This window comes from Hemitrygon akajei, chromosome 3 (genome assembly GCF_048418815.1).
Source record: "Hemitrygon akajei chromosome 3, sHemAka1.3, whole genome shotgun sequence".
NCBI lineage: Eukaryota > Metazoa > Chordata > Chondrichthyes > Myliobatiformes > Dasyatidae > Hemitrygon > Hemitrygon akajei.
This window is the reverse complement of record NC_133126.1, coordinates 28,787,820-28,800,176: the sequence shown is the minus strand read 5'-3', so window position 1 is coordinate 28,800,176 and position 12,357 is coordinate 28,787,820. Positions and strand designations below refer to the sequence as shown.

At 44.8% G+C, this 12,357-nt stretch overlaps 1 protein-coding gene across 1 annotated transcript in view; it reads left to right on the top strand.

Moving 5' to 3' along the window:
• Positions 1 to 12,357, top strand: part of LOC140724802 (protein jagged-2-like) — a 258,587-nt gene that overhangs the window by 236,466 nt on the left and 9,764 nt on the right. Inside the window, 1 exon segment of the mRNA XM_073039432.1 lies at positions 9,515 to 9,763. Coding sequence (XP_072895533.1) covers positions 9,515 to 9,763 — 249 coding nt within the window.

Genomic DNA, 12,357 nt, shown 5'->3' with positions numbered 1-12,357 from the left:
TTCGCAAGAGCCCTAGTCAAGGGGGGGGTCAAATGACCCAAGAGAGAGAGGGAGACGTGCTGAAGACCACGTTCCCCAGGGAAGCAGAATAAAGCGACTCTTTGACTATTGTCTCATGAAAACCAAGTGTAAAGCCCTCGGGCAAAGTGGGCTGGTCACTCAACAAGACAAAAGCCTCGGACATAGCCATTGTCTTGGGAGACACCTTTGTGGGATAAGGAATTGGCCTACGTGCAAAATCTCAGGGCAATGTGAGATGGGTGATGGGGTAAGGATTGCCTCGCCCCCCTACCCTGATGGACATCTACAACCCTGCCAGTCCAGATAAAAGGTGGGCTGCCGAGGCGGGGCGCCAGACGCACCAGAAGATACGCGAGAATTCCTGCGACTGCATTTAGAGAGCGACAGCCGGTGGTGGGGTTCGTGTGCATCCTTCCCTTGCCTGGGATTGGCGACCTCACCACGGAAGAACGGCCTCAGATGAGAGTCCATTCCCCAACGAGACTTCCGACTACCTCCTACAGGTTGGAAAACCTGTTGGGTAAATGTTTCATTCTCTCTCTCTTTCTAACAAAAGTGCACCAACGCGACACCACAACCGACGGCGGCTGGTGGAACTGCATTGACCGCAAAAAGACTTTTAAATATCCAGTAAACCATATATATCTACATTACCCCTGGACAACTGTAGAGCTTATTTCTGATTGATTATTACTATACCTGTGCTTTAGATTGAGTTGTGACGACGTATATGATCTGAATGTTTTGTATTAACCATACGTTTGTGCCCCTTTATAAATAAAAACGTTTGAAAATAGTAGCATCAGGCTTCGGTGGATCCATCTATCTTAAACTACCCAGTTACTGGGGAACGTAACACCACCCACAGTCAAATGGACTAGTGGAACGCGTCCACCGTCACTTGAAGTTGGCTCTCATGGCCCGCCTGAGAGGACCTAACTGGGTGGACGAGCTTCCTTGGATCCTGCTTGGAATTCGCACAGCGCCCAAAGAGGATCTTCATGCCTCGTTGGCCGAGTTGGTGTACGGAGCACCCCTGGCCATCCCAGGAGAGTTCATACCAGCCCCAAGGGGGCAGGAGTTAGAACCCGCAGCAGTCCTGGACAGACTACACGAAAGGCTCGGCAACCTGGCCCCCGTGCCAACTTCACAGCACGGACGGACCCCGACCCATGTACCCAAAGACCTGCAGGACTGTAAATTTGTGTTTGTACGAAGGGGCGGACACTGGGCGCCACTACAGCGGCCATACAAGGGGCCGTTCAAGGTGATCAACAACAACAGGTCCACGTACGTTCTGGACATTGGGGGGAGAGAGGAGGTTTTCACAGTGGACTGACTCAAACCAGTCCATGTGGACTTAGCGCAGCCGGTCAAGGTTCAGGCACCATGGCACAGAGGCAGACCTCCCAACCAGAGGCTGATCCAGACTGTGGACATTGGGGGGGTGTATCGCCGGTTCTGTGTGGGGGGGGGGGTTATGTGGCGACTCACTTTCTGCGCAGGTGAACCAGCTCACAAGTAGCCAGCATGTGGGGAGAGACTTTGGTAATGCACCTCTGACGTCATTTCTGCCTGGAGAGGGCGGGCGCTAGGGATTAAATGCCAGCGCTGCGAAGTTTGAATAAACTAGTCTGGAAACAACTTACTGACTGCCTGTCGTCTCTAGCTCTGTATGTAGTGCATTGCTACATTGGTGACCCCGATGGTCCAATATAGCTCTATATGTAGTATATCGCTACATCATCATCTTACCTCTGGAAATAAAGACATTATCTTCTCTAAACCAAAGTGCGCAACTCCGTGCATATAACTTATAGACAACCATGTTGCAGCTCTATAAAACTCTGGATAGACCACACTGGAGTATTGTGTTCAGTTCTGATCATCTCATTATAGGAAGGATGTAGAAGCTTCAGAGAGAGTGCAGAGGAAATTTAACCAGGATGCTGCCTGGATTAGAGAGCTTGTCTAATGGTTGAGGAACAGTTGAGTGAGCTAAAGCTTTTCTCTTTAGAGTGTATGACAAAGAGTTGACTTGATAGAGGTGTACAAGATAATAGGAAGCAAAAACTGAGTGGGCAGCCAGAGATTTTTTCCAGAGTGGAAATAGCCAATATGAGGAGGCATAATTTTAAAGTGATTGGAGGAAGGTATAGGGGGAATGTCAAAGGTGGTGGTAGAGGCATTAGGGATGTTTAATTGGCTCTTGGGTAGTCAAATGGATGATATAAAATGGAGGGTTATGCAGGAGGGATGGATTACATTGATCTTTGGTTAAAAGGCCAGCACAACATTGTGGGCTGAGGGGCCTGTGCTGCACTGTGCTGTTCTATATTAACTCAGCAAGTGAGTCGTCATCTGTTTAAGGAAATGGAGAATATATGTTTCAGATTGAGCTTTGTGTCAGGGCTGCGTCCTTGAAGGTGTAGACCATAAAATGGCATTTAGAGTTACACAGGCTGTTCACTCTACCATGTCGACGCTACCCATCATGTACCCATTTATGGCAATCCCATTTACCAACGTTCACTCATAGCCGCCTCCTGCCTGTTCCAGATAAACTTTTGCAAAGGCTGATTGAGCCTTTATTTCCTTCCCACAGTCAGAATTTATCAGTGCCCCTGTGCAGAGCCTTGCCTCTATATGTTAAAGGTGCTCTATGGATGAATGCTGCCATTGTGTCTGTTCCTAGATGTCTATCCTGGCTTTGAACTGGAGTGATATGCTGTTAGCAGGTGATCCAAGCAGTAGAAGGAATTAGTCTGCCTTCATTGTGCATATTCTTTCCCCCAGATAGTAAACAAACTTTTAAAAGCAGAGGCATGTTTTGGCAGGACCAGCTCCACCTTAGTTTGTTGTCTGTGTTGAAGCAAGATGATAAAACGACTACAGTTCTCTGTTTCTCAAAATAGTGACTTTGTTCTATCCAAAATTGATCACGCAATGTCTCTTTCTAAATCAAGATTTCAAATCTTTGATTATCTAGGCGAGCATACAGTAACTGATTTGAGTCAGGATCAGGTTTATTATCACTGATATACATTGTAAAATGTGCTATTTCACCCCCTTTCTCCCCCCCCCCCCCCCCACCGGAAGTTTCATCTTTTATTGTTTTACAGCATTGAATCACTGGCTTTTTTTGACGCTGATCAGCAGAAAAGACACTTTCATGTCAAAGTGAAAACAGATTTCTATAAATTGGTCTAAATTTATTATAATTATTAAACACAATGATTGTATAATTACATATCCCTTCAAGTCAGTATTTAGTAGATGAAAAAGAATCAGGAATCTCGCGTACAGGAATGGGATATACCAACTAGTGGAGTGGTGTCGCAGCAACAACCTGGCACTGAACATCAGTAAGACAAAAGAACTGATTGTGGACTTCAGGAAGGGTAAGACGAAGGAACACATACCAATCCTCATAGAGGGATCAGAAGTGGAGAGAGTGAGCAGCTTCAAGTTCCTGAGTATCAAGATCACTCAGGACCTAACCTGGTCCCAACATATCAATGCAGCTATAAAGAAGGCTAGACAGCAACTGTACTTCATTAGGAGCTTGAAGAGATTTGGTATGTCAACACAAATGCTCAAAAACAATAGATGTACCATGGAGAGCATTCTGACAGGCTGCACCACTGTCTGGTAAGGCGGACTACTGCACAGGAGCAAAAGAAGCTGCAGAGGGTTATAAACTTAGACAGCTCCATCTTGGGTACTAGCCTACAAAGCATCCAGGACATCTTTAGGAAGCGGTGTCTCAGAAAGGCAGCGTCCATTATGAAGGACCCCCAGCATCCAGGGCATGCCCTTTTCTCACTGTTACCATCAGGTAGGAAGTACAAAAACCTTGAAGGTACATACTTCAGGGACAGTTCAGGAACAGCTTCTTCCCCTTTGTCATCAGATTCCTAAATGGATGTTGAACCCGTGAACACTACCTCACTCTAAGTATATATTATTTTTGTTTTTGTACAATTTTTAATCTATTCAATATACATATACTGTAATTGATTTACTTATTTATTCTTCTATATTTATTGCATTGAACTGCTGTTGCTAAGTTAACAAACTTCATGACACATGCCAGTGTTAATAAACCCGATTCTGATTCTATTCCTTCAAGTCAGTACTTAGTAGATGCACCTTAGCTAGCAGTTACAGCCTTGAGTCTGTGTAGATTGGTCTCTGTCAGCTTTGCATATCTGGACACTGCCATTTTTCACTGTACTTTACAAAACTGCTCAAGCTCTGTCAGATTGCATGGGGATCATAAGTGAACAGCCCTTTCAAGTTCAGCCACAAATTCTCAATTGGATTGATGTTTGGACTCTGACTTGGCCAATCCAGGACATCAACTTTGTTGTTTTAAAACCATTCCTGTGTCGCTTCGGCTTTATGCTTGGGGTCATTGTCTTGCTGGAAAAGAAAGGGTGCATCAGGTTTTATTCCAGGATTTCCCTGTATTTTGCTGCATTCATTTTACCCTCCGCCTTCACAAGCCTTCCAGGGCCTGCTGCAGTGAAGCATCTCATAGCAGGATGCAGCCACCACAGTGCTTCTTGGTAGGAATGATATGTTTTAGATGACGTGTGGTGTTTGGCTTACACCAAACATAGTATTTAGTCTGATGGCCAAAAAGCTCAATTTTGGTTTCATCAGCCCATAGAATGTTCTTCCAGCTGACTTCAGAGTCTCCAACATGCCTTCTAGCAATCTCTAGCCAAGATTAAATATGAGTTTTTTCAATAGTGGGTTTCTCTTTGCCACTCTCCCATAAAGCTGCGACTGGTGAAACACCCAGGCCACAGTTGTAAGTATAATCTCTCCCATCTCAGCCACTGAAGATCGTAACTCCTTCAGAGTTATCATAGGTCTCTTGGTGGTCTCACTCACTAGTCCCCTTCTTGCACGGTCACTCGGTTTTTGAGGATGGCCTGCTCTAGGCAGATTTACAGCTGTGCCATATTCTTTCCATTTCTTGATGATTGACTTCACTGTAGTCCAAGGGTGTATTCACTGACTTGGAAATTTTCTTGGATCCATCTCCTGACTTGTGCTTTTCAATAGCCTTTTTGCGGAGTTGCTTGGAGTGTTCGTTTGTCTTCATGGTGTAGTTTTTGCCAGGATACTGACTCACCGGCAGTTGGACCTTCCAGATACAGGTGTATTTTTACTACAATCTATTGAAACACCTTGACTGCATGTGGTGATCTCCATTTAACTAATTGTGACTTATAACACCAATTGGTTGCACCAGTGGTGGTTTGATGTGTATATTAAAGGGGTCTGAATACTTGTGCAATCAATTATTTTATGTTTTTTTTTTAATTTGTAATTAATTTAGATCACTTTGTAGAGATCTGTTTTCACTTTGACACAAAAGTGTCTTTTTCTGTTGATCAGTGTCTAAAAAGCCAAATTAAATCCACTGTGATTCACTGTTGTACAACAGTAAAACATAAAAACTTCCAAAGGGGTGAATACTTTTTATAGACACTGTGTGTGTGTGTGTGTGTGTGTGTGTGTGTGTGTGTGTGTATTTTCCCCTCAATCTCAAGTCCTCTACCAGAGGCCCAGGAGCTTGAGTATTCTGAGCAATATCCTTGCTGTTTCTAGTACCGCACTCTTCTGGACTGAGATCTCAGAGGTTCTACCGGGATTTGTAGGAGCCATTCTCCCAGTTTAGGTGTCACAGCTCCAGATTTTCCTATCACCACCAGGATTACTCTGGCATTAACCTTCCACATCCTTTCTATCTGCTCTTTTAAGCCCTGGTATTTCTCCAGCTTCTCATATTCTTTCTTCCTGATCTTATCTTCATTTGAGATTGCCACATCTATTACTACTGCTTTCTTCTGTCCCTTGTCTAGTATTACTATGTCTGGTTGGTTGGCTAGTACCTGCTTATCAGCCTGTATTTAGAAGTCCCACAGAATCTAAGCTTTTTCCTTCTCCACTGCCTCAGGTTTTTCCCATTTGGACTTGGGAGTGTCCAATCCATTCTCAGCACAGATGCAATTCCTGCAACTTGGTTGTGCCATTCAGTGTATGCTGTCCGTGTGTGTGTGTGTATACATATATGCATTTAGTGTGTCTTCAGACTCCTGTACCACCTCCATGATGAGAAGGGAATCTGTCCTGGATGGTGAGGGTCCTTAATGATGGATGCTGCCTTTTTGAGGTATCTTCTTTTGAAGATGTCCTTGATGCTAGGAGGTTAGTGCCCATGATAGCACTGGCTGAGTTTACAAGCTCTGATTATGTTGGCTACCACTGCACAGGATCAGAAAAAGTTGCAAAGACCCCACCCACCCTGGTGGATATTCTCCCTCTTCTCTTTTGCATCAGATAGATGATCGGCATTAGGTTTGCATCTGGAATTTCCAGTTGGCGGATGATTTCAACTGATGATACAAAAACCTAAAAGCATAAACCACCAGGTTCAAGGACAGCTTCTTACCGCACTGTTATAAAACTGTTGATTGATTCCCTTGTGTGATACAATGGACTCTTGACCTCACAGTCTACCTTGTTATGATCTTGAAGTAGTATAAGACATTGGTAAGCCTCATTTGGAGTATTGTGTGCAGTTTTGGTCACCTACCTACAAGAAAGATGTAATTAAGATTGAAAGAGTACAGAGGAAATTTACAAGAATGTTGCTGGGACCTGAGTTGTAAGGAAAGATTGAATAGGTTAGCACTTTATTCCTTGGGACGTAGAAGATTGAGAAGAGATTTGATAGAAGTATACAAAATTATGAGAGGCATGGATAAGGTGGGGACTACAATCAGAGGTCATAGGTTAAGAGTGAAAGGTGAAGATTTAATAGACAATAGGTGCAGGAGTAGGCCATTCGGCCCTTCTAGCCAGCACCACCATTCACTGTGATCATGGCTGATCATACACAATCAGTACCCCGTTCCTGCCTTCTCCCCATATCCCTTGACCCCGCTATCTATAAGAGCTCTATCTAACTCTCTCTTGAATGCATCCAGAGACTTGGACTCCACTGCCTTCTGGGGCAGAGCATTCCACATATCCACCACTCTCTGGGTGAAAATGTTTTTCCGCATCTATGTTTTAAATGGCCTACCCTTTATTCTTAAACTGTGGCCTCTAGTTCTGGACTCACCCATCAGCAGGAACTTGCTTCCTGCCTCCAGCGTGTCCAATTCCTTAATAATCTTATATGTCTCAATCAGATCCCCTCTCATCCTTCTAAATTCCAGTGTATACAAGCCCAGTCGCTCCAATCTTTCAACATATGACAGTCCCGCCATTCCGGGAATTAACCTTGTGAACCTACCCTGCACTCCCTCAATAGCAAGAATGTCCTTCCTCAAATTTGGAGACCAAAACTGCACACAATACTCCAGGTGGGGTCTCACCAGGGCCTTGTACAGCTGCAGAAGGATCTCTTTACTCCTATACTCAATTCCTCTTGTTATAAAGGCCAGCATGCCATTAGTTTTCTTCACTGCCTGCTGTACCTGCATGCTTGCTTTCATTGACTGATGTACAAGGACACTTGGATCTCGTTGTGAAGGGGAACATGAGGGAAAACATCTTCACTCAGACAGTTTTTGGAGTATGGGATGAGCTGCCAGCACAAGTGCATGCAAGCTCAATTTCATTGTTTAATTCAATTCAAGTTTGATTGTCATTTAACCATACATGTAAACAGCCAACCAAAATGGTTTTACTATGAGGTCAAGGTACAAAGACACACTACCAACAGTTATACACAAGGTCACAATCATGTAATAAGAGTCCTGATGCCCACCACCCCTCTACCCCACGACTCTGCAGCTTGATGCCCAGTCCTCTCACATACAAGTCAACAAACCCATATAGAGTGAAAGTTTAAAAACACAACGTTGCAGAATATGCATTATGTATAGTGTAGAACCAGCCCACCAATATCATCTGTTGACTGGCCCCCGACACCCGTTAGGAGACACTGTGGCTTTGTGGCTTTCACAGTCCTTGTTCTGACGCCAGACTCCCACTAGGTGAATCTGTGGCTTTCAGGCCCGAGTCGTCAACATGTACAATCACATATAGAACAATAGTAACTTTAAAAGAAGTTCGGATAGGGATATGGAGGGCTATGGTCCCCGTGCAGGTCATTGGGAGTAAGCAGTTTAAATAGTCTGGCACAGACCAGATGCCGTACTTTCCTGACTCTTGTTTCTAGAAAATACATACTGTAAATAGCTTTACTACAATTACTAGAAAATTCACTGAATGGTTACACACATAGACGTGAAATAAGAACACAAGCAGGCATAGGAAAGCTAAACTACAAGAAAAATTTACACCCTAATCCCTGATAAACTGACCCAACCTATTCATCAACCAGGAAGACCTAAATAATTGCCAGGCTTGTTCTACATTCTAAGATCAGATAAACTTAGCTTTATTTATCACATGTACATCAAAACATACAATGAAATGCATCATTTGCGTCAAATAAAATCAGCAAGAATCGTGCTGGGCAGTGTGCAAGTGTCACCATGCTTCCAGCGCCAACATAGCATGCCCACAGTTCACTAAATTTAGCAGCATGTCTTTGGAATGTGGGAGGAAACTGGGGTACTCAGAGAAAACCCACATGGTCATGAAGTTACAGACAATGGTGGGAATGATCACTGGCAGTGCAAAATGTTACACTAACGGCTATGCAACTGTGCCACTCTTGGTCAGTGCCCTGGCTCACCTACCTTTATGATGCAAAAATTGATGGAGAAAGGAGATGGAGCCTTGGGTCCCACACCATATGGTCATGAGGAGAATGTGCAATCTCCTTGTAGGCGGTAGCAAGAATTGACTCCTGATTGACGATTGCATGTTGTAAAGTGTATTCAGTTTTTCCTTTTGTTACCTTGGTGCTTGCGTGTGATATGATCTGTCTGGATGGCATGCAAGCAGAAGATTTTCACTATCTCAAAGTTCAAAGTAAATTTATTATAAAATGCATATATGTCACCATATACTACCTTGAGATTCATTTTCTTGCAGGCATTTACAGGGAAAATACTTACAGGTTCAATAAAAATTTACAATGACAGACAGCCAATTTGCAAAAGATGACAAACTGTACAAATAAGAATAAACAAGTAAATAAATAATACTGGGAACGTGAGTCATAGAGTCCTTGAAAGTTGGTCTTTAGTTTGTTGTATCAGTTTGGAGTTGAGGTGAGTGAAGTTATCCACACCAGTTGAGAACCCCCTGATCATGGTAGGTTAGTAACTGTTCCTGACCCTGGTGGTGTGGTGTGGTACACGTGACATTAATAAAGCAATAATATTGTTGTCAGTATTTGCAGTTTCTTTGCTATGATTCCCACAAGTGGCTCTTCGATTGGCTTCAGGTTTAGTGGCTGTGATGTTGATCAGGGTGTATTCAGTGAGGACTGGACACTGATTGTCCCCCAGTAGTGATGTTAACCCACGTTTGCTTCTGTTTGTTCCATCAGGTATGGTGTGGCCAGAAGTCCTGCTTGTTACAAGATCGGCCAGGCCACGAAAACTTCCTGTGCCCGGAGGGCCAGACATGCCAGGTCAGCCCCTGGCTGAAGTGTTTCTCCCCTCCATGCACGGACTGGGGGGAGTGTAACCCCCAGTCTGCACTGCCAGTACACACCACATGCCAGCCCAATGCTCTTCATCTGGACAACAACTGTGCCAAGATTACGCTCCACTTCAACAAGGAGAAGGTTCCAAAGGTAAGGTATCTTGGCCGGCCTTGTGGCACCAGGATTCAGCTCATGTTTGGTGTTGGGACCTGTGATGAGGCTCTCTTCCGTCCCATGGACATAGAGAATGTTTCCTATAGTGGAAGAGTCTTGGACCAGAGAGCACAGATTCAGAATAGGACATCCCTTTAGAACAGAGATGAGGAGAAACTTCTTTAGCAAGTGGGTGGTAAATCTGTCTTGGACAGCTGTGGAGGCCAACTCATTGGGTGTATTTAAAGCAGAGGTTAATAGATTCTTGATTGGTAAGGAGATTAAAGATTAGGGGGAGAAGGCAGGAAAATGGTGTTGAGAAGGATAATAAATTAGCTATGATGGAATGGTGGAGTAGACTCAAATTACCTAATTCTGCTCCTTTGTTTCATGGTTTTATCATCACAGTGGAATGATGTAATGAGTGCCCACCCAGTTACTTTCAGGCATTGCTTGCGAGACCCATTGTACCCCTTGATGGAGGAGAAGGGCATGAGACAAGGGAGTAGCCTTGTCATGGGGATCCAATCAAGGATCAGAGAAGGGATGCTGATGGGGATTTGTAAGCACGAAAATGTGGTTTGGTGTTGGGATGAAAGAAAAAAAGAGGCTATGTGGAAGGGAAGGATTCGATTGATCTTGGAATAGGTTAAAAGAATGGCACAACTTTGTGGGCTGAAGGGCCTGTACTGTTTTCTGTTGTAAGGATACAGATAAGCCATTCAGCAAAAGCACATTAAGCACATGAAATGTGGGTCATATAAATATAGAAAGAATGTGATACAAAGTCCATTGTAGTCCAACGTGGTCCTACTATTGCTCTTTTAAGGTAGTGATTGGTCTAAGAAGTAGTTGTTCCTGAACCTGGTGGTGTGGGACTTCAGGCTTCTGCACCTCCTGCCCAATTGTAGCTGTGAGACAAGAGCAGGGTCTGGTGTTAAAAAAAATAAATTGGCCCTTCAAGATCATATTAAATTTTGCCCCTTTAAACCAGCCATCACCTACAGTCTACGTTCCAAGCTTACACTGGTGTACATCCCCCACCTTTCCTATGCTACATCAACGACTCCATTGGTGGTGCTTCCTGCACCCATGCCGAGCTCATTGACTTCATCAACTTTGCCTCCAACTTCCACCCCGCTCTCAAATTTACCTGATCCATTTCTGACACGTTCTCCCCTTTCTCCATTTCGCTGCCTCTATCTCTGAAAATAGCTCATCTACTAATGTCTGTTATAAACCCACGGATGCTCATAGCTACCTGGACTATAACTCTTCCCACCCTGTTACTTGTAAAAATGCCATTCCCTTCTCTCAATTCCTCCGCCTCTGCCACATCTGCTCTCAGGTTGAGGCTTTTTATGCCAGATCGAAGGAAATGTCCTCCTTTTTCAAAGAAAGTGGCTTCTCTTCCTCCACCATCAATGCTGCCATCAACCACATCTCTTCCATTTCATGCACATGTGCTCTGACCTCATCCTCCTGCCACCCTACCTGGTATAGGTTCCTCCTCTCCTCACCCACCACCGCATCAGCCTTCGTGCCCAGCATATAATTCTGTAATTCTCCGGAACTTCTGCCATCTCCAACGGGATCCCACCACCAAGCATATCTTTCCTTCTCTCCCCCCCCCCCCCCCCAAGTTTCTGCTTTCCGCATGGAACGCTCCCTACAAGACTCTCTCTTGTCCATTCGTCCCTCTCCACTGATCTTCCTCCTGGCACTTACCCTTGCAAGCGGAACAAGTGCCATACCTGTCCCTACACCACATCCCTCACTATCATTCATGGCCCCAAACAGTCCTTCCAGGTGAGGTGACACTTCGTCTGTGAGTATGTTGGGTCATATACTCTGTCCGGTGCGCCTGTTGTGGCCTTCTGAATATCAGTGAGACCTGACTGATTGGAAGACTGCTTCGCCAAGCACCTACGCTCCCATCTGCCTGAAAAACCAGGATCTCCCAGCGGTCACCCATTTTAATTCCACTTCCCATTCCCATTCTGATATGTCCATCCATGGCCTCCTCCACTGTCACGATGAGGCCACACTTGGGTTGGAGGAACAACACATATTCTGTTCGGGTAGCCTCCAACCTGATGGCATGAACATCGATTTCTCAAACTTCCAGTAATAGCCCCACCCCCCCTTCACCACTCCCCATCCCCTTTTCTCTCTCTCACCTTATCTCCTTGCCTACCCATCACCTCCCACTGGTGCTCTTCCCCCCCCCCTTTTCTTCCTTCCATGGCCTTGTCCTCTATCAGACTCCCCCTTCTCCAGCCCTGTATCTCTTTCACCAACCAATTTACCAGCTCTTTACTTCACCCCTCCCCCTTTCCCGGTGTCACCTATCCCCTTGTGTTTCTCTCTCCCCTCCCCCTTCCATCTTTTAACTCTACTCCTCATCTTTTTTTCTCCAGTTCTGCTAGAGGGTTTAGCCCAAAACGTCAAATATATTTTTTTTCCATAAATACTGCCTGGCCTGCTGAGTCTCTCCAGCATTTTGCGTGTGTCACCTACCATGTTTGACTCTCTGTATGCATTGTTTCTCACCTTGTACCGTGATCCATCAGCACATCTACTGATTAAAT